This window comes from Dermacentor silvarum, chromosome 1 (assembly GCF_013339745.2).
Source record: "Dermacentor silvarum isolate Dsil-2018 chromosome 1, BIME_Dsil_1.4, whole genome shotgun sequence".
NCBI lineage: Eukaryota > Metazoa > Arthropoda > Arachnida > Ixodida > Ixodidae > Dermacentor > Dermacentor silvarum.
This window is the reverse complement of record NC_051154.1, coordinates 237690011-237713286: the sequence shown is the minus strand read 5'-3', so window position 1 is coordinate 237713286 and position 23276 is coordinate 237690011. Positions and strand designations below refer to the sequence as shown.

Sequence of the window (23276 nt, the reverse complement as noted above, 5' to 3'; positions counted from 1 at the left end):
TTTAACTGATCTACTGCCAAAATGCCATTGCAATCTGGTGAAACACTTCAGTGCAATAAAATTCAGTGAAAAGAATTTCATTTGTACAAAGCCATTCTTCCCCCCTTAACACTAGCCAGTGTCTCCCTGGCCATTACTGGATTTGTACCAAATGTTCAGTTACAGAACTGCTTGTTCTCAATGAACTACGATAATTTTAGCTTTCATGCTGGCTGCCACATTAGTGCTGAAACTGCAGTGGGTACTTGCACTGCTTCCTAGCCCCAGACACAATCACACCCAATGTAGAACTGTTTAAATTTGTAGCATAGCCATCCTATAAGCCATAAAGTGATCACTTGCAGCGAATATCAATCGCTATTTGGTAAACAATCATCCCCAAGGATGTGTGGACCGGGTACTCCAACTTGCACACAACTCTATAGAAGATAAAAATTATTTGCAATGCGCTAAGTGTCTATGCACTTCTAAGCAAAGCCAAATAATTTTCTGCACATTTTCCGTAATGCCCTTCAACTCATCTTGAAATTCGCCTATGCACACTTCCCGTGAACATAACTTACATTAGGTCCCCTGATTACATTCAAGCAATCACACCAAATGCTTAAAGGCAAACTGCAATAAAATTTCGCTTAAGCTAAATTGGTTATAACTATGTAGTATGTACGACCAAAGCAATCTTGGCTAAGCTGTCATGCTGGTAATTCTAACGAAAAGCCCAATCTTGCGCTCTTCCTATTAGCATGGTACGCTAGCATCTGGCTGTTAGGAGAGATAATGCATTGGGTGCAAGCACTACAACTGGCAGTGCTGGCCCTGCTGTGTTTTTGCATCAAAAGTTGGATAACGCGACATGCCTTGCCTCGGTAGCACCCCCCCCCCCCCCCCCTTCATCTCGCAGTCATCTTTTCCCAAAGTTTAAGAGGCATGCTGTGGCATTTTTCACAGATACATTGCCCCTTGTTGCCGACAATTGCTGACTATCATTTTAGACGCAAAAAGGTTGCTTTGGGACCTTCAGAATGCTACTTTCTAAAGTATTGAACGGCTCATCCCAGAGCTGCCGGGGTATGAAGTTCATCTCGAGACGTGCAGTTATTTTCATCTGTGTTTCTGTAGTAATTATAACTGGCCTAAGCTTCTTATTCGCCATACTGAATGTGTTATGCTACGGATTAGTCGTCATGGCGTCCTACATGAACTTTTAGTGAAAGATACGTACTTACGGTACACAGGCGGTCAATAGTGGTGTTTGCCACTGTGAAAAAACACAGCTTGTGGCAAGCTTCTTCTTTTTTTTTTTAATCGAATGAAAAATGCTTACGATGTTGCGCTACCAACACCGAGGCATTAGCACAAATATGACCCATCACAGTGTCTCGGTGCTTTATTTCCATTTTTTAAATTTGCTGTACTAAAAGCAGGAAACTACATTGAGTCTTCTTCGCATCACTGAGTGGCGAGAAACAATAAATGCACAATTTGCCACTACTATCAGCTGCCTATCTACAAAAAATGAATGAGACACTCATGTGAAGGGCTAATAAAATTTTGCACTACGTAGACCTGACCAATGTCTTAAAACTATTTTAGGACTAATCCCACACTGGCAGCTAAGACTTAAACAGGAAGACAGACACTAGATGCTTACATCACAGAGTTAAGCAAGGGTTAAACAGCATGTAACACTAAATAGGCAAATACCATAACTTGACTGGACCAACAGTGTGACACAGGCGTCAGTCCTCCATTTGGCGTCTTTTGCTTACCAAGCCTCTTTCACATGGTAAGACCGGCTTTTTCTTTTTTGCATTGCAGAAGGGTAATTTACTAGAAATGCTCAAATAATTTTAATCTTTCGTGTCCCATCAACTTTACAGCAATATCACTGAATTGCAACTTTCATGACATACTTTAATTCTTTTATGAATGTACTTTTACAATATCTCAAAGGTGCATTATTTTCCTACTTACGATCGCCAGTGTTGAATGTCTATAACCTTTCAACGGAAAAGCAAAAGCTTATACCTGTAATAAACACCTTGAAATGCCTTCCATGCAACTCTGACTGGCAACTTTTCTTCCTATGCTGTGAAGCGATCCCAACTATCTAAAAAATGACATGTTCTTTTATTATGGATTGCTTAGAATGAGAAATACATTTTGAAGAAACAAACTGCTCCACTTTCAAACATGCCCAACTTTTAAAATTACCAATGACTGACCACAAAGCACAATATGCACAGTTCCAACATTGGAGAAAACAAAACAAACATCAAACAATAGTGTCGACACAAAGTTGCCCAATGTGACTCGAGATGACAGTCTGCAATGAACAATCATTGCCAGGCTATGCATGTGCCCTAAATGTGCAAGAGCACTTTTATTGTTTCCCCGAACAAAAACGATCTTCTGTGAGATGTCGAGGGTAAACGATAAGACAGTTCCTTGTGGAGAAGTGCAGCTGTATTTACTACCACTTTTTCTCGCCAGTTTTCGAGTGTCGAGCTGACACGTCAGCTCACAGGAACCTGTGTGCCTTTCCTTTCCTTCAGACTCACCCCAAGGATTATTTATGCCACTGTTTCAACTAGGCCACTTTACTGCAAACAATTATGAGCTAGGGAATGGGCTGAACGTGTTCATCTGTTCGCAGGGATTATGAATCACAGGATTCTTGAAAATATTCAACATAAAATTGCACAGCGGTTATGGTTGTTTAAAAAATTAGGCTTCCGGAAGAGGCAATACTACTTCTGTTCTGCAAGTATCCAATCCTCTCGCATTTCGTTAGACATTTTCTTTTTTAAAAGTAATATACGAAGTTGAGCAACAACGATGGTTTTGCAAAACCAGACATAAGGAGCTGGGAGACTGAATTTACATTTGATACAAACATTAAGATGGTGCAGCTGATCAAAAAGAACTGCCTAAGAAAACACCAGGCAGAAGATAGTGTAATGTACATGATTGCTTGTTCTTCCAGGGCAGTGTGGACCATTTTCGACATTGTGCTCTTGTCAAGATCACATGGGAGTGCAAGTTTTTTTTGAGGAGTAAGGGGCTTATGCCTGCTATTTACAGCAACCGAGTTAAGGAAATAAAATAAATCACTGCAGTCCTGCAACCAACGAGCACCATCACAGATTTTCTAAAATTGCACCTGGATGCAGGAGACTGACAAAATAGGAAAAGGCATCTGCTAAAATCTTGCAGAGAATTGTGGCAACAATTGCATAATTAGACATGAATTATTGTTATTGCTTCAGAGCTGCATTCGGTTCTAGTTTCTCCGCTTTTACAGTACGATATCACCGCTCTCGAGTTATTAGCATTTAGAGTTCATACACAGCTAACATTTGATGTGTTCAAAAGCATCCAATGAGTCTAATTCATTATGGGGTTTTACGTGCCAAAACCACAATCTGATTATGAGGCATGCCGTAGTGGGGCACTCCGGAAATTTGGACCACCCGAGGTTCTTCAACATGCACCTAAATCTAAGTACACGGGTGTTTTCGCATTTCGCCCCCATCGAAATGCGGCCGCCGTGGCCGGGATTCGATCCAGCGACCTCGTGCTCAGCAGCCCAACACCATAGCCACTGAGCAACCACGGCGGATACAAAGCGAGTCTACATACTTAATATTAAGATCGCTCGTCAGTCTCTTCAAAAAATTAATCACACATTGCAAAAGGCTACATACTAAAGTGCTGTCCTCTGGACTCACTCAGGCCATGACCCACAAGTTGCAGCAGCATATGCATTTGTGGTCTGCAGGTGAAGCACCATAATCTACTTCTATGATGCATGCAAGCTGCAGTTTACAGCATATGTTAACTAGTCATGGATTTCTATGAGCACATCTGAACTTAATTCAACTTATTTGTGGTCAGTGTACAAATCAAACCTATCAGACACTCTAATTGCTAACAGCAAATAATTAAAGTTATAGTAGAAACACATAACCCTTCTATGTCAGATTTTTGAAAAAGAAAATGAAATTTTCTGAATTTTTTCAAGACAGAGTCCCTGTAAACAGTGTTCGTTAATACAATATCAGCAGTTCATGCGGAGTACTAAGTTGAAGCTCTGAACAGGACTCAATAGAGCTTTGCAGGTCAAATTTCTTATACGGAGTGAAGAAACATCCAAAACCAACACGATTTTGGCATCAAAAAAAAAAAAAAAAAAAAGGCAGCTGTTATTACTGCAACTGCCCAACTTTGTGCCACCATTTCTTAATACCCAGAGTAGCCAGATTTTCAGTGTTTTCACCAACTGCAACCACAAAAACATCTGTTTTCTGGGAAGCTGGCACTATTTAGTAGTGGAGCATTCACACAAAAATAATAAAACAACTGCTACTCATCTGTTGCACTTGGCAGACGAAAAGAAATACCTGGATGAGGGAGTCGTCCTTCGCATGCAACGGGTTAATGCAACAGGAAGGCACGCAAATCTTCAATTCAAACGTTTCAATAGCTAGAGCTATTAAAATTGCTATGCTAATATACTTAAAGGGATACGGACACGAAATCTGAAAATTAATCCTCAGTGTGTGATTACACCGAAAAGAAGTAGTCAGTCACTTAGCTCATTTTAGAGCCGATGGCTTTATCTTTGGCGTTTTTATGAGGGTGCGCCTTGCCGCCCGACCCGCAGGAGTTGGAAGGCGTGACGTCACGACACCCTCGTCGGATAGCCAGCCAGCCGGCCGCGGCCATTCGAAGCGCATCGACACCGCCATCGCGAGCATGGATTCGAGTTCTGGTGCCTCTACCAGCGATGAGTACACGTCTAAAGATGAGGACCATTCCAACTTGGAAGAAATATTACCGCTTACGGTTACAAGCCTTCCGCGTCAAGCGACTAAGCAGAGCAGGCGGCCGTGGAAGTGCCAGTCAGGTTTTCGCGAACCGTAGCTCTGCACCACACTTGTGCAAGAATTATTTGTCATTTCCTCTGTAAACTTGCTTTTTCAAGAGCGCACGCAGGCGAGGCAGCTGCGGGGTACTTCAACACTGGGTGGATGACTGAATAGTAGTTTATGCCGTCAGCGTGAGCAACTGCTGTGAGGTATCAGTACCTCCAGAGACTCTCCCATCCGCTTTGCCAGCTGACCGACAGATGGCAGCACCTGTCTGGCATTCTGCCCAGTTTTTTCTGATTTTAGCCTGTGGAGAAGCAGAGCTGTGTGTGTGCTGATCTCAGTCGCTAGCCTTGTAATGTTTTACTATGCTTTGCCAACATTTTTAAAGACATTACTGCCTTGGTGCCCAGCCTCGGGCATCTCGCCCTAGCCTGGCCCTCACACTGCTCAAGAAGGCTGCAAGTGAACGAAAACAGTACCGACATCTTTTCGCCTCCTCTTTTCCAACGGGCTGCTGATCACTTCTGCCTTGCGTTTTCGTGAGAAGACCGATGGCACAGTTTCAGGCTTTAAGCATTGCCTTATGAGCGGCATGCCGAGGCTTTTCAGTACAGCCGGGCTGGTCACATAATCATCGTCGACGAAGTGGTCCGCGCAAATGAAGTCATTTTTTAGAGGTCTCCAGGCTGTGCATGGTGGCCGACAGGCAGGTATCCAAAGTTTACGCACCTTCTCGTCTCTGGGAAACGTGTGCGACGGCGTGTCATGACCGACGATGCTGTTATAACAGCAATGTCTGGCTGGCCATTTACTTCTGCCGTGGCGGTCGCGACAATACCGAGCGAGGACCGTGGGAAGGCGCATGTAAGACTCACCACCTGCGTGGAGCGCCAACGGGGATAATAATGTTTCGGAACCACGTGCGAAGATCGCCGAAAGGGGTTAAACAAACGCTGCAAGGGACCGACACCCCCGGAAACACTGCGACGGCTGTGGCCGACCTTGGCTGCGCGGGTGGGTGTTATGACGTCAAATTTCAGCTTCTGCCGGTGGCCGCTTGGAGGCAAGGTGCAATATAAGATTGTAAGAAAAGGATGTTTCTCTTTTTTTTTTTTCAATGCAGCTTGTATTCGTCATTTTCAACAGTTAAACATTTGTTCCGACGGAAAAAACCACCCGCCAACTTTTGTGTCCGTATCCCTTCAAATAAAATATAGGTCCATTCGATTCATGCATGATTCACTGCACAATGTGGGCCAGTTCACTGTGTGCTGCAACACAGCCCTCGATTGTGGCATGGAGCAGGCGAGGTGTTACCACAATGCAGGGAAACATCTGCACCTGCTGGCAAGGTGGCACGGCTGAGGTGTATAGCATCATGCAAACGGCGCTTGCAGGGATCTCTGCTGACACAGCTGGCACATGTAAACATTCCCCCAACCTATTCCAGAACGCTTAAACACAACTGGAGTAGTCTCCAGTACTTCAAAAATTATTGTGGGCACTACTCTAACTGTGTATTTCCCTGCTCTCATTAGAAGTTTGATTATTCACGCCGCTCGTGGCGGAGCGCCATGAAAGTGTTTTATAAATATAAATAGACCGGAAGACACAAGAGCTTGCACTCAATTAAGAAAGTGGCCACGTGCCCCAGGCCACTGAGCGATACGGCTAAGCACATGACACGGCCAGCACCTTGGCATTCTGTTAAAAAACACATGCCATACGCTGTGCTGGCACCCGCGTGTGCTCGGTACTGCCACCATGAACCATGCAGGAATTTGCACCAATTTTTTTATGGCAAGTTGTTTTTGTTGCCCTTTCAGGGTCAAAAAGAAATATACGGCGCTGTGAATAAGTCCCAAATGGTCCACACCGTATATTTAAGACGCCATCTGTACGTTTGAAAGACGCGCCAATTTTCAACTCTACGCAGCCCAGCAAGTGCTGCCACTTTGTGTGGATACAAGAATTTTTTAATGTTTCGCTCCCTAGTCTCTTGGTTTTCATTCCACGGCCTGTTTACGCCAGCCCTTTGGCGAGCACTTGCGCATCCGAGCGGTGGTTAATTCTGGTTTTGCCTTGCAGGCTATTTCCGTTTGTCGCGCTCGTTAAAAGTGACGAGACTTGCGACAACTGATTGCCCCTCGTTGGCGATGGGACGAAGGATTACTGCAAGTTTCTAACTTGTTTGGTTTTTCTGACGGGTGCACAACCATAGCATTTTATTGCGTGTGCTCACATACACAGTTCGATTACACTATGGATGTGTACGCCAGTTGCTTTTCTGCAAGTGAGTCTAGCTGCAATTTCTTCGATGCAGACTACTGTCCAAGTGCCCAATCAGAATATATCTATTCCAGTGTATCCGCTTTTTTATTCTTATAAGTATGTATGCAAGCCCACCTGTTTTCATGAATAAACAATGAATGTTTACGAAGAGAAAATATTTGTAACTTTATGGTCACTACAAAAATTAAGGTAATATTTTAAAAATAGGTCACTCCAAAGATTTTAAATTTGCAATTATAAAATAGAGCCTGGCGGGTCACATTTGGCAAAACAATAAATTGACCCTCGAAGGGTTAAAGTCGCAGCTGTATTGCCCCTATCCATCCTGGCTGTAGCTTAAGGTTTGCTTACGGGAAGAAAAGTATACCTGTAAACTCGTTTTACACCATGCTGTTGGCTTTCATTACATGCTCTACATTCATCACCTGTACAGACAATTATATTTAAAACTAGCACTAATACTTTCCCACATAATCTTGAATTAACAAAATTGAGACAGCAAAAATAAGGAATGGCTTCGACTGAAATGGTCCCTTCTTGCATTATACCTGCCTTTAATAAAATTCAGGAGCTAAAGCGTTCAGCACAGGTTCAGCAAAGGGGTTCAGCACACGTATAGCTGGCCTTGTTTCAAAGCAACAGCGAGTACTGCATGCATTTCTGAAAGTCCAGATTACCTTTATGCATTATAGTAAGTCCTAGACACAATGGGAGCATTACAGATAGCACAATACACTATCAAATTTAGGATTGTGGGCCTTGTGTAGTCAATTAGCAGGACATGTGTTCCTGCTTTGAAATAAATTTGCTATTGCTGCCGCACTCACACTTGCTAACAAAAAAGAAATAAACTTAAATCTGCTTTTACATTGTTTTGCCACAAAGCATAAGTAAGTGATTTCCATGTTCAGATACATTCTCTTATTGGATGCTTTTAAGCCTAACAAAGAAAGCTACAGTTGCCATCGAAACACCCATTCCCATCTAGCAGACAACTCCACCGACTAAGCATTTGTGATACAAAATGCTATACTTCAAGGAGATGCATTTAGCAGGCAGTAGCCATTTACGAGTGGTGCAAGTTAGTTGCCACATCTAAATTCACTTGTTCTTCTCCTTCATTTCACCATTCAGCCATTTTATATGTTACAATTTTTGCCGAGACAACTATGCTGTTATCTCTAACAGACATAAAGAAGACACATGAGTAGTTCTTTATTATAGCTGAAGTTGGTAACTGTTTACTAACGATAATTACTGATAGGCACAAAGATAAATTCGTAGAATTATTATTTCTTCGAGATGACAACTTCCCCCAGCTTTAAAAAACAAAGAAGAACAAAACAAAATAAAAACAAAGAAGCTTTAGAAATCAGCTTGCAGGCAATGAATGCTCATGTTAAGCAAAACGCTTCATCAATGACCATTTCATGTAAAGCCAGCTATGTGTTAAGGTAACTTTATTTAAAATAAGGGTCAGAATTTGCACGCAGAAGCTGCTGAAAATCAGCATTCAAATGAACAAATCACAAGAAATAAACATGACGCACAAGAAAATAAAAAAATAAAACCGCCTACCTTTAAGCATGACATGGACCTTTATTGCACCATCATCAATGCATATTATTTGCGCTTCCAAAATCCTATCGCATTAACATCACTTTTTTGTCACCGTCTGTTTAAGCATGACATGGATCTTTATTGCACCATCATCAATGCATGTTATTTGCGCTTCCAAAATCCATTGCATTAACATCACTTTTTTGTCACAGTCACTGGCAATCTGGTCACTGTAGCTGTCCCTTGTCTGGCACCCAACAAAATACCAAAAGGCACCAATCTAAATTTCTGCACTGCACAAAGCAAATCCACTCCTTCCTCTTCAGGCATTTCCGCTACACAGTATAATCTGTGGCCAGTGTTCAATGTAACTGATGGTTGCAACTGCCTGAACTTAACACTTCAGAGTAACTCTGCTCTGCAATGCGGCCAGATTGTCACAAATGCAGTGGGTAACACCGTCACATGCTGGCACTGTAAACATTAACTTCAGTGCCACCAGAATTTGCGAATCCGTGTTCCCATTCAAGCCTCTCTTCCTGGTGCTCTTTCTCCATGCGACGTTATCTTTCCACTCACTGCAGGCAGCAATAAGGAATCTCTTCTCCCAAGCATTTTGAAAATGTTTTCCTTGCGGTATGAAGTATACTCAGAAGTCAATTCACAAAACATATAAACAATAAAAAACAAAGGTAAATGTGGCCTAGTAATGAAAACAAAGGGACTTTAATCAGGTACAGACAAAGCGCAAGAGCTCTCCCACACTGCGATATGTGGCAACATAATAGCATTTGGGCGAAACAAAAAAAGCTTGTGTGTAGTGATTGGCAAGCATTTCTTCTAGGGTACCCCCCGCACACTTCACAGGGCTGTGCTCACTGCCACTAAATTACTTTGCTGCAATGTTTCACACCTTGAATGACTGAACAGTCTGGTGGGGTACTCTGTAAGTATCCACCTAGTGGACATGTCCCTTTCGTCTGCTGTTGAAGTGCTGATTGACTGTGGGTACCTGTCACCTTTTTGTGCATACCCCAACCCAGCCAATCAAAACTTCAGCAGCAGACGAAATGGACATGTCCACGAGGTGGACACTTACAGAATACCCCGCCATGGTCCAACAACTGTAACCCTGGCATACTCCAAACAAAGCAACAATTTCAGTGATAGAAATGTGCTAGAGTAAGCTTACTGTACGCTTTTTAAACAAGACTGCGCGACATCCCATAATTAAATTAGCAGCACCTGTCTTGGAGGGACAAGAAGCTCGGTGGTTATTACGTTCAGCAGCCTTCACATGCACTGAACTACAGAGAAAACTTGCTTCAATCACAGTGGTTAAAGGGAAACAGACATCCACCCAAATGTAGCAATTGCTACAATGGAAACCCAACCGGGTTCCTCGAAAGAAAGCCTCGCAGTTGAAGAAAAATTCGTCCTGGTCCGGGACTCGAACACGGGACCACCGCCTTTCCGGGGCAGCCGCTCTACTATCTGAGCTAACCAGGTGGCCAGCAGATGGCAGGGCGAAGTCGAATTTGTCGACAACTCGAAGCAAAGGCAAGTGTATGACGTAATAGTTCAGCGTAAATCCGCTAGGTGGAGATAAGTAATTAAAGGGAAACTGAGACATCCACCCAAATGTAGCAATTTGCCACAATGGAAACCCAACCGGGTTCCTCGAAAGAAAGCCTTGCAGTTTAAGAAAAATTCGTCCTGGTCCGGGACTCGAACCCGGGACCACCGCCTTTCCGGGGCAGCCGCTCTACCATCTGAGCTAACCAGGCGGCCAGCAGATGGCAGGGCGAAGTCGAATTTGTCGACAACTCGAAGCAAAGGCAAGTGTATGACGTAATAGTTCAGCGGAAATCCGCTAGGTGGAGATAAGCAATTAAAGGGAAACTGAGACATCCACCCAAATGTAGCAATTGCTACAATGGAAACCCAACCGGATTCCTCGAAAGAAAGCCTCGCAGTTGAAGAAAAATTCGTCCTGGTCCGGGACTCGAACCCGGGACCATCGCCTTTCCGGGGCAGCCGCTCTACCATCTGAGCTAACCAGGCGGCCAGCAGATGGCAGGGCGAAGTCGAATTTGTCGACAACTCGAAGCAAAGGCGAGTGTATGACGTAATAGTTCAGCGGAAATCCGCTAGGTGGAGATAAGTAATTAAAGGGAAACTGAGACATCCACCCAAATGTAGCAATTGCTACAATGGAAACCCAACTGGGTTCCTCGAAAGAAAGCCTCGCAGTTGAAGAAAAATTCGTCCTGGTCCGGGACTCGAACCCGGGACCACCGCCTTTCCGGGGCAGGCGCTCTACCATCTAAGCTAACCAGGCGGCTAGCAGATGGCAGGGCGAAGTCGAATTTGTCGACAACTCGAAGCAAAGGCAAGTGTATGACGTAATAGTTCAGCGGAATTTTTGTGGAAATTTACTCAAGGCTTGTACATATTACTGAAAAAAAAAAGAAAAAAAAAAAGAGAGGGCCTTATTCATTTCAAAAAATCTTTACTATTTGAAGCGCCAAGAGAAGGAACCTTCTTGTCATGATGCCAGACTCCCATGACTCAGTTCTTTCTCTATGCACAACAAACTGATTTACTACAAAGACGGAATTACTAGCCAAATGCGAATATAAATGTAAAGGTTAAAGATACCGGTGTTTAACAAAGAACAATTTTTCTATTATTGATCCCTAATATTAGCCCCACAATGCTAACAGGCAAAGACAAACTTGAGCAGATACCAAAGTAAGAGGAATTTTCTGCATTATTAAATTATTAAAGGACTTCTTTTCACCATAGTGTCAGACTTCCTTGGTTTAAAGAAGCGTCCCAATAAATATAGAAAACCTGAACTGGTTATTTCATATTACCAGAATTACATTTAAGTACGTACTCCCCCAGCTCGCACATAATTTTTAAAGCATACAATGAAAACACTCATTAGGCAACTACTATAAATATACTTTTACAAGTGCATCAAACAATTTTGTTCTTTGCATTATGATTAATAGAAGTCAGCTGCACGTTAGCGCAGACCCACACAAGTACTGGTGTCAAACTTTTGCTGCGCTTTTTCTTTATTGTAAACAGGTCACTGCCGTGCAAGTTATCACTGTGTGAAGCCTTGATAGTTCTAGGACAAAGCAATACTTATATCCATTAATGAGACTAATTAAAGGAATATGATAGTGCTGCTTTGTATGTTTCACCGAATCGCCATTCAGCCACGTGTAGCATTTTCCGCTTACACTTCTTTTCTGTTGCAGAACCTGTCCTATTTTCTCTCACTACTTCTTTGCACTCGACATGGGATATGAAGAGCTGAGAAGAAGGGAATGAAAGTGAGGAGGAAGATTTATTGAAAAAAAAAAAAAAAGATTCTGAAGTTTTATGTGCCAAAACCACGATCCGATTATGATGCATGCCGTAGTAGGGGAATATGGATTAATTACGACCACCTGGGGTTTAACGTGCACCCAATGCCCAGCACACAGGTGTTCTTGCATTTTGCCCCCATCAAAATGTGGGGGCAAAATGCGGCCGCCACGGCCGGGATTTGATAGGCTTACTGAGATGTGACAATGAAAATGCTGTCATTTTTGTGCGCGGTCCCTAGAATAACATATCAATGGGGTTATACTGTATTTCATAACTTGGGTACTGCTGTGTTTCTCGCCACAAGAAGCTTTGGAGGTCAAGCATGAGGGTGGGCGCCATGGTGCACCACTATTCACGGAGGTGATGGCTGACATGGCCCTGAAGCTTCCTAAGCTTGAACCCATGCTGGTCAGTACTCCTGCGAGTACTGTAGAGCCAATACAACTTTCATAAAGGAAGTACAAAACATATTGTGCACAGCAATAATTTTGGAAGCAATAAAAATGTATTGCCCAAATGTAGTGTGACAGAAAAGAGTTACATATACCAGGCTGAAACAAGTTATTTCAAGTGGAATTTACCATGTGCCATACATAGTGAAACTTCGTAAGAAAATAGTGATAACGAACAAATGAATAAGTACAGTTGCTGACCGATAATACGGACGTGCTTTACTTTATTTGGACAGCTTTGCAGCACACCACCACCACTGGCCCCAGAGACAATGCATAAAAGGACCACTGAAATTTTGGACACCTTACAGCACTCTCTTCAAAATAATTCGGACTCAGCCTGGATGACCGCAAGGCAATTCGGCTAATACAAAGCTGTAAAAACCAGGAAAAATTTCGACATATAAATGGAATTTGAAAATAAGAGAAATCACAAAAATAGAAGTCTGGGTGTGTACAGACCATGTGGAGCCTTAACAAAATTCTACAAGTAATATTTTCGGTCACTCATGTGCATTGGCACCACACATCACCATCTACGGGCAACGGTGTTACAGGCACCACGCCAAGACAGAGTGCTTGTCACGGGGTCAAGATGCTTGATCCTAAGCAATATTTGAAGCCAGTCACCCAAGCACCAGTTCCAGACATTTAAAAAGCTGACACTGTCACTTTCTGCATTGTAATGAATTCCGGACAAGTTCACTTCGAAGACCGAACCTGAGCTGCGGAAGAGCGTAATTATTTTGCCTTGAGCAGACGCCCACGAATGACGCAGCATTTACATCTCACCATTGCGTGAGCATGACGCGAGCATCCTTGTCATGCTGCGATCTCGCCTGCTCAAATGTGCCAATCATGCTACTCAAAGTCCCAATTAATACGCTGTGACCACATTGATGTGTCATTGACAGAGTCCAAAATAAGAGAGGGAGAAAAAAAAAAAGACAAGCTCCCAGCTCACCGCTGCTGCGCGAGGCCACAACAAAGTGGCAGCGAGCAGCCGGGCAAGGAAGGGTGAGCAGTGATAGACAGAAAGAAGGCGGAAAGTTTGAGCGAGGGAGAGGGAGCACATGGCCACTTTTGGCTCAGCTAACAAGCTGCTGCCTGGTGAAAAGCACAAGCAATGCTGCCCTGTTGTTATTCCCTGGTATTTTCAAAGTCAAGATTTCGAGATATTCCGAGTCCAGCCCAAAACATTTTTAAGATGATGGGTGAAAAACACATAGGTTTACACTATGGCTGAGGAAAAAATTTGACAACCACTATTTCAAGATATTTCGAGATATCATTGTTTGTGGTAACGAGGGTTTACTTACTGCATGTTTTAATACAACACCGGCATTTCCTTGAAACTTGTAGGGACGCTCGACTCTTACACGTCTCCTGATGATGTTTTCCCCAGATGGCTCTCGCCTCTCCTGTAATATGGCTTCTTTGCATAGCTAAGCGCTGGCAAAGTTTAGTATGGTTGCTGTATATTACGAGAGATGGCGAGGGTGTTGAACTGCTAACGCCACTTAACGGAGGGGTTACTAGGGCACGAAAGGGAGTAGACTCTTCCTCTTTCGCTTGGGGTTGGCAAGCTGCATTAACTTTTCGCGTGCTTGCCAACCGTTCGCGGGACCGTCCTGCAAAAGGCTTAGGAGCAGGACACTGGAATGGACGAATAGGATCTTTCGAACGTGCCACTGATCGCGTAAACCGCACACATGAACAATTAGGCGCCGGTTAAACAACTAAAGAACAGATTAATGACAAACGTCTAAAGAGAACAACCAATCGTTTCCAGTAGAGCTTATGCCTTTAGTGACTGGCAGCAGCATGTCACAATAGCCAATGAGTGCAAGCTCATTAACAGTAGAAGGCACCAATGTTAAATGCCTTATACCCGTGTCACACGGGCATTTTTCCAACCGATAGCCTGTTGACTCAAAGGTTAAGTTCGAGCTGCTACACAGGCGGTTTCTAAGGCCGCCTAATAGATAGTCTATAGAGTCAACGGAGCACCCTACAACTCTATCGAAACCCCAGATTGCCTTTGAGCAACGGCAGCCGCATCGAGCGGCGCAAACGTTGCCGCAGTTTCACTACTCAACAACTTAAACTAAAGATATATGTATAAAAATATATAAACAATTTATTAAAATGTTTAAAGAAAAATAAAATCAATTTTTGTGCTTTTAAGTGGATGTAATATTGAAGTTTTTGGTGACATGAAAACTAAAAGATCCGCAGTGCTGCACACCACTTAACGGCCTTTCAAAAGTGCCGTGTAGCAGCGCCACAACTCCTTTGAGTCGATAGAGCTGTGGCGTTTCAAGTTTGTCCCTGTGACACGGGTATTAAGCATACAAGTGTATGTTCTTGCTCCTTTCACCATTGTGCTCTGTCACAGGCCACTCGTAGTTGTGCTCTGTCATATCATGCAACTCGTAGTTGGCATGCCATTGAAAAAGTTTACTGGCCATGGCAATACTCGATGCAATTGAATATAGGAGGACTACTCGCAAATCCCTAGGCTACTTATGGCACCCTTGTTTAATTTTGCCAGTAGGGTTCAGCACTGCTCTAATTTTCCTAGAATAATGCTACAAATGCTGCTCACTAACCAAATGGTTAGGAGGAAAGAAAAAAAAAGGCACCAACAATAGTATTACCTGGTGCTCCCCGCAATGTATTGATGGCAGTCTTCTGACTGGAAAGTAGCTCATCCAGTAACCGCTGAGCAGTGGGAAGGATCTACAATAAAACAATTGGAAGATGTGACAGCCTACCCTGTGATATTTTTTGATGAACGAGTATAGTTCACATGAGCAGTTACCTGTTGTGGGAGCTCGCTGATAAGATACTGAGCAAACTTTTGAAGCTGATCGCGATGAAGCCTTGATAGAGATTCCGACACCGGTGCCCTCAGGCAAACTTGGTTTGGCTGCAAAGTTTCATACAATCCCTATGACACTGTTGTCTTAACGTAATGTGGTTGACTAATAGCTTTATTGTGCACAACTCACAATTCACTTCAATCTTACAAGGCGCATTTTCTATAAAGCAATGAATAACTTTGATTAGAAAAATTTTCTAGACAATAAAAGAGCACTGAAACCTGAAACATACAACTGACAGGACAAGTTACATATGTTGTAAGCGGGAGAGAGACGCACCACACAATGTAAAACCAAATATTCAATATAACTCTATGAGAGGAAAATGACATTAAATACCAACAAATAGTAATAGAACAAATGGTAAACTTCAGCCATAAAAATATTCTAATGCCTCAAGCAAGTTGATTATTGGGTTTTTATGGCAAAAGTGCCAGTTCTGGCCAAGGAGCACCATACCAGTTATAAAAGTGATGCATAATCTTGCGTTGTGCAGACGACCCCTCTTGATGGATTTGATCGGACTTAACAATGGATACAGCACGTTTAGTTTGCTTCAGACAGCATTATACTACTGCATTATTATTTCATGATACAATTAAGAATGCCATTACAAAACTGTAGATTTACAAGTGCAAAAACAAAATTGACGTCGGCTATTTACACAGAATTTTTTTCAAGAATGTAAACTTGATGCAGAGCATTTTGTTTGCAAAGCTTGCAGAGTTGTTTCCAAGTGAATAAAAATAGAATGTTAAGAACAGTTCTGCTATATTCTATATTGGAATTCAAATAAAATGAATTGGCGCTAAAATGAGTGTCTACAGGGTTATCTGGCAGAAGCTTCTAAACGCAAAGCCACTTAAACAATAGTTTTAGAAACCATGACATTGCATGAATTTATTAAGCTGATAGTCATCGATGCTAACGTAGTACTGTATAGTATTGCATTGGCCTGTACCTTTCCTGCATTCCCTCCTGGTACATATTAGTAAGGGTCTACTGCATTACGAGATTTTGTACGGGCACTGCACATACATCTGTGATTACGAAGAACTTGCTGCTTAATTTAAATGACAATTAACATGAAACTTGCACTTTAACTATGTCACACTTGCACAATACCAGAATCTGGCGGCAATTTTCTGTGGCATCACACATCATTAACACTACTATACCAAGTCAGCTGTAAAAGTCTACACATTTCCCATGTCACTGCTTTAACCCTTTCCATGTTGAATATTTAAAATTTTCTTGCAGAGCTGTGTAGATTTAACATTGCCTGATAAAATCAGTATTTTTCTTTAAAGGTGATGGAATCCATCGCAAACAGGAGGAATACCACTTTACTAAGCAGGTAGGAAATGAGAATGAAAAATCCTCAGTGCACTACTTCATCACCATTGCAAGCTTGTAATAAAAATGGAACAATCAACTCTGGTTGATTCCCAATAAGAACTTTCAACTGGGAACACTTATCACTTTCACTGGTGCCTCACAACTAATTCTTCAACATGTACACTGGTCTCCCCGATGACTGCAGTTTGCATAATTTTGCACAAAACAGCTGCAAGAGAAAGACACGTCCAAAAGATGGAGAGGGTTAGGACAACACATACAATCCTCGTTAAACTTATCCTAGACCCGCCATAAGTGCCTTTTTGCTTCGCCCTGCAGTTGATTCTCTAAATTTCTGGTTGGGGTGCCTTGAATGTGCTGGCTCAAGGCACCTTCCTTTCAAAGCATTCAATGTCTGCTGCTTACAGCCTGCATTTGTTAAAATTAAGCTGCTAGAGATATGCCTTCATCGTTCAGGCTATATCTGACAATGGCAGTATAGTATTAACACTCCCACCAATACAGATTGATTGAATGATTGAATGAATTCTGTGCCCAAACCACGATTTGATGAGGCACGCTGTAGTGGGGAACTCCGGATTAATGTGCCTCCAATGCACGGGACACGGGTGTTTTTGTATTTCGCTCCCATTGAAATACAGCCGCCACAGGGGGAATTTGATCCCGTGACCTCATGCTTTGCAGCAGAACACCATAGCCGCTAAGCCACCAATACAGATTATTACATGAGGATAAGAATTAAAGAGGCAAAATGCTTTGGTAACCTGGTGAATCCTGTGCAAGCAGACAGCCACCACGTGGGAGCACCAAGAGGCTACACTGTTGCAAGGTGCAGTTGCATGATGTGATGCGACAACGGTCAAACGTCACAGCCACATTGTATGACCCCTTGGACACAGGCAAGCTCTGAGGAGGATGCACTGTAGCACTCAAGTGGAAGCCTGTTTATTGGAAGGGTAGACAAAAGAATCATATAGAGACAGTGACAGCTGGAAGTTTTTCACGCAACATTTAGGTCGCCACAAAATCTTTTGATTTCCTAATTGTTGAATGCTAAATGTAACAGTGGTGCTGAAGCACACTGCAGGCAGCATGCAATATTTAATGCCTAGGGTGCTTAAACATGCACATAAATTTAGGTACGCAAGTACTTCTGTATTCAGCTCCCATTAAAGGGCAGCCCTGATGGCGTGGAACTCAACTTCGTGTTCAGCAGTAGCATGCTACAGTCACTGAACCCCTGTAGCGGGTGGAAAAATTGGTCTAACATTATTATACTACACAAAACAGAGCAATTAGATCAAATCAAGATGTGCACAAACAGCACCAGAATGTTACAGGCAAGTCTGTCCTGACAACCGCAACAAAGTTTGTCACACTCTTGATAACAGGTTTTAAAAAAGAATAAAGAACCCTCCCCCTCCGCTGCCCGCCTGCACACACACACACACACACACACACACACACACACACACACACACACACACACACACACACACACACACACACACACACACACACACACACATGCATGCACGCACGCAGAGACAAAATGCACACACCAATCTGAAGAAGGTCCTTCGTTGCCTTAGCCTTAAAGAGGTGTTCTCCCCTTTGAAACTCTTCTGGACTTCCATTGGCCAGGCAGGAGTAAAGTCTTCAAAAGAAAAGACAACCTCTTGTCAGTCATACCAATGCTGACAACCCAAATTTGACACATGGGCAAAACAAAACACACAGGTTAGCGAAATGCACAGGAAAACAGTACAAATGATGCAGTCACTTTGCAGTATTTCTTGCAAGCCAGTAAGTTCATTCCAGACAAAAGAAACGTGGAAGAATGTTTAGCATTTCTCCCAACATCTACAATACCTGAACGTACACATACTAGGATTAAAGGTAGTCCCCATTTACTTAGTAATGAGCTTGACTGTAAAAGACAGACGGCTGATGAGTACATCTCAAATTCTGGCAAAAATTCAAATTTTATACCATTAGACTAAGCTGCTCAGAACTAGGGGGAATTCTGCGTAATTATTTTAAAGCACATCTTTATATCACATACCCTTAGCACCTACTAGGTTGTCACATGACCACAAATCACAGTAGGAGCTGCAGTTAAAGTGAATATGTTGTGACTAGTAAAAAAATACTTTAGAACAAAAACACTATTAACATTAATGTTTTCTTGAACACATTTTCCATTGTTATGGAAGCTTATACTAATACTTTACAACAATCACATTAATGAGCCTTTGAGGCAGGTTGTGATACAGAGCTTGCAACCATTTTTATTTGAATGTTTTCAGCCCTTAACTACAAGTGGGTAAAGATGTTCACATTAAGATATTGTTTCTGGCACAATAGCTAAAAAAGTGAGGATTTTCTGCAATGAGTTCCTTCATGTGCTGCAGAAAGCTGGGTACTTTTAATTTCAGTGCTTTTAAAAATTAACACACATGGTTTCACCAAGCCAGCTTTTATTCCCCATTACCTGATGTCTTCTTCGTTCTCAGGGAAACTCCAAAACGCAATGCGCAGTTGTAGCTGTTCTGGGACTGGTGGGTACACATGTTCAACCACTTCAAAAGGAATGTGTGCAGCAACCTCCCTAGCTGCAAGTTCCACTAAGGGCAACACCAAGCCTCCTTCAGCTGTAAAAGAACACAGTAGTATACTATTAGGTTTCCAACCAGCTTCTAAACCAGGGTGGGAATGCCCAAAGTCATACGGTAGCAAATTTTGGAGAAGATTAAATTTCATTCTGGAGCAGATTGGAGCATGCACATTTTAAATTAGAGCATTATTACAAATAAGTAAAGTAGCAGTTGTAACACCTTGCATTCTGCAGCACTAAAAATGTGTTGAAGAGCAGCCTAAAGGCACTTTTCATAGTATTTTTGTATTAGGTGCTAGTGAAGCGACTGCAGAAGTTTTCTTGTGAAGAAGCTAGGGTTAGTGGACACAATAGTGGTTTATTCAGACATTTTCAGGTAATATGACAGCACCAACTAGCTCAAACCGAGATTCCGCAAGTGACTGACTTCACTTTGCCACTCACTAGAAGCACCTAGATATCTGGAGTTCACATTAAGTGACTGGGTGTCCGCCTCCTAAAATAAGCTTAAGGAAGCGACATTCCTCCTCTCATGGGCTCTTTTTCAGTTACCCACCTCTCACGTGTCACGCGCCTTCAGTCACCTTCACTCACCCGCGCACCCTTTAGTTATTCTTTCAGATTGCGTTGATCGTGCTATGCAGTAGTGCGATCAAAATATCACAATATCACAAGCGCCTAACCCAATATCAGAATCGTGGGAACGGTCATGTCGCCGGCATGAGTCAAAACCAAAAACCAAGAAAACAAATGGTGCGACAGGCTGAGCGCGAACGCTCATGCATGGATTTTCAGCGAGATGGCACCAGCTCCTGCACAGCCCTGTGACCCCATTCCACCAAGAGGTGCAGATAAGAGGAACTCCACACTCACCGGCTTTGGCGGCTAGACAGAAGAATGTCGCTACCTTCTGTGTTATTGAGGGGGCTTAATTAGATGTGGCTGTTCGTGCTCACTGGCAGCCAGAATACGAAAGTTACTTTTACACAGCCTCCAAGACTGACTACACAACGCCCTGCACCACGCAGCCAAAGCTGCCAAAGATGTTCTGGTGCAGCATGGCGCAATTTCAGTCATTTTCCGCTTTCAGCGCAATTTGGCACAGCAAGTTATCAGCAGGTGCCTTCAAAAAAGAACAAGGGAAGATTACCGAATGAAACTTTGAAAATTATGAAGATGAAGAACATGTGAAAGGCTGCAGAGGACAGATTGAGAGAGCCAGGCCATCTCATTCATTTACTTTATTTGTGCAATGTTAAGTAGGAAGGAAAGTAACATCAAAGTAACCGATTACATTTTAGTAATTGCTCAATTACTTTTGTGGGACAGTAATTGGTAACCGTAATCAAATACATTTTTAAAGAAGAAATTGCAATTGTTAACGGCTACTTTTTTTCTGCAACATGTAGAAGTATGCATGTAGGTGTTAGCTTTTTCACTATTATTTCTAGTCCACAGCCAACACACATTAAACTCAGCTGTCACATCCCAGCTGTCCCACCAAGGATGCTACTTGCCAAAACATTTACATTACTAATAGTTACCTAACTGTTGTGCCATGTATAACCCCTTCCTGATCCCTGCTGAACTTCTAAGTAGAAGACAAGAAATGTTACATAACATGGTCCTCCGAGATCATCTCCACATGCTCCTAAGCTACATGTTGGCCGTGGCTGCAGTGCCAACTCAAGGAAGGTGACAGAAAAAGGAAGTTCAAATGGCAGGTACCAATCTTGGAGGTCCGTTGCACTCACAACAGTGTTCAATGCCTGCTCTATGGTAGTGTGTACGACGGATTTTGCTTTTGTGGGCAAAGCAGGCATGGAAAAGGGTGTGATGTTTCTTTTGCACTACAAGGCACAGTTTTCAAATTGGTTGTAATATTAGAGACTCCAGCGGCCTCCTCCTAGCGGCCGCGCCAAGAAGCAGCCAATCTAGGTTCAGCCACAGGTTCTCACATTACAGTGTGCACTGCAACATTACCTCGTAGTTAAATCATTGTGATGCTGACACACACAAACCTAAAAAAGATGGCGAAAGAATTTTGCTGTGTACCATTTGGGCATGTCATTGCAGTCGAAAGACAGCAATTCATCATTGCATCGTTTCCTGAAAGTTGCAGACAACGTACAACGGAGAGAGCCACAGATAAAAGGTGACCGACACTACGGTGGTTTGTTCGAAACAGTTCACTCGGGACTAGTACTACTTTATTTCCAGCGAGTCGACCATTACTTTTTCTCTATATATTTTAAATATGTTGGTGCCGTCTCATATCGTGGAGTGTACTTTGCTTAGGTAGGTGCTTTCTTTTAGTTAGCTTTGTTTTCGGGCCAGCATTAGTGTTACTAATGCCTTAAGCAGCAGGAATATTCTCACTACTGTACTTTTGTCTGCAGGCATCAGCAGCAGGAATCGTAGCTTGGAAGGTCCGAAGTTGATCATGAGACATGTTACGCCGCAAGGCGATATATCATTTTGATAGCATGCTTTAGTTTAGCGTTGTAAGCAGAAGATTCTCATTCAGCACAGTGAGTTGTCAGTATATTTGCTTGCATGATATTTAGAAGCAACTAGAAACAGCGCTCATTCCAGAATTGGAGCATTCGGCCTGGCCAAAGAGCTGCTAGTTTGCTATTCGACACTGTGCACACAGTCCAATTCCATTACAACTGGTTCAATTCGTTTCGAAGTCACGCATTTACATTAATACAAGTAACACTGCCCAAAAGAAAACCCTCGCTAAATTTTGGAAACCTACTGGAAGAAATGCAATTTGGTCCGAATGGTTATTCGCCCGTTTCACCAGTGTCCCTACGGGTGGCGGGTATCTGCAGTGTTCCCAAGCCTGGGCTTTACTGCCTGGCTTTATCTAAAACACTGCCTACTGCGAGCATGAACAAGTGCCAGTGATCAGACACAGACTACCTTATCTGTTACACAGATCAGCTACCAATAACGAGAAAGGTGCACCCCGACTCACAAACAGAACTCTCATTTGTTTTTATGTAAAGACACGCTGACTAGGTAACTGAACAATTTTTAGCCTTGTTCTATCCGTGCACAATATCCGCATTTACCTTCTGAAAGCACGACAGACCTTACTGCCTGTATATTGTGGGATGCAACACGAATCACAGTGCAGAGTTGCCTTTAAAGCTTGCGCTAAGGACGTGCCTTTTATGTGGCAAGTATGACATTTATTAAATATCATTCACCTTTAAACGCACAATATAAGCAGCAACAAACATGAATACTGACAAGTAACACATTGTTATATCACAGTGACTTTTTCAGTGACTTTGGTGTCGCCAATTTCACCTACTACAGGGAACTTGCCTGCATAAACTTGCTCGAATCAAGTAACCCTCTTGCATCTTTTCTCCATCAAGAGACTTCAAACAGACAGTTTTTCTTGAGAAAGTTCTTTGCAAACAGTATTTTTGGTAAAATGATGTAACATTTCTAAAATTATAAAACAAGCCCAAATTCGTAAACTTTATGAAAAATTTGGGAGTTCGCAGGGAGTTCGCTTTGTTTCGAGGCAAAAAAAAAAAATTAAAAAATTAAACCAACTTTAACAGTCAAATCTGAGAAACTAACAATGGTAAACATTAGTGACCTTTGCTTCACTATTATGAGAGAACCAGAAACTTTCATGGCAGCATTTACACCAATACCCCTTGAGTCATGGAGCAAGTGCATTTCACAGTGATTTAAAAAAAAAATGGTATATGCAATACTGCACTTGCAGGGTGCACGACGCCGGGACTACAATGGAGCATTCACCATTGGTGTTCTTTCAGACTGTCATGCTTCTCAGCGTTGCTGTTCCCGTGCCCGTCATAAA

General features: G+C 42.6%; 1 protein-coding gene across 1 annotated transcript in view; it reads right to left on the bottom strand.

The window, feature by feature from the left end:
* LOC119436959 (zinc finger SWIM domain-containing protein 8-like) overlaps window positions 1-23276 on the bottom strand; it is a 122012-nt gene that overhangs the window by 85293 nt on the left and 13443 nt on the right. The window contains 6 exon segments of the mRNA XM_037704005.2: window positions 15226-15307; window positions 15390-15497; window positions 17574-17636; window positions 17638-17750; window positions 18372-18466; window positions 19304-19463. Coding sequence (XP_037559933.1) covers window positions 15226-15307; window positions 15390-15497; window positions 17574-17636; window positions 17638-17750; window positions 18372-18466; window positions 19304-19463 — 621 coding nt within the window.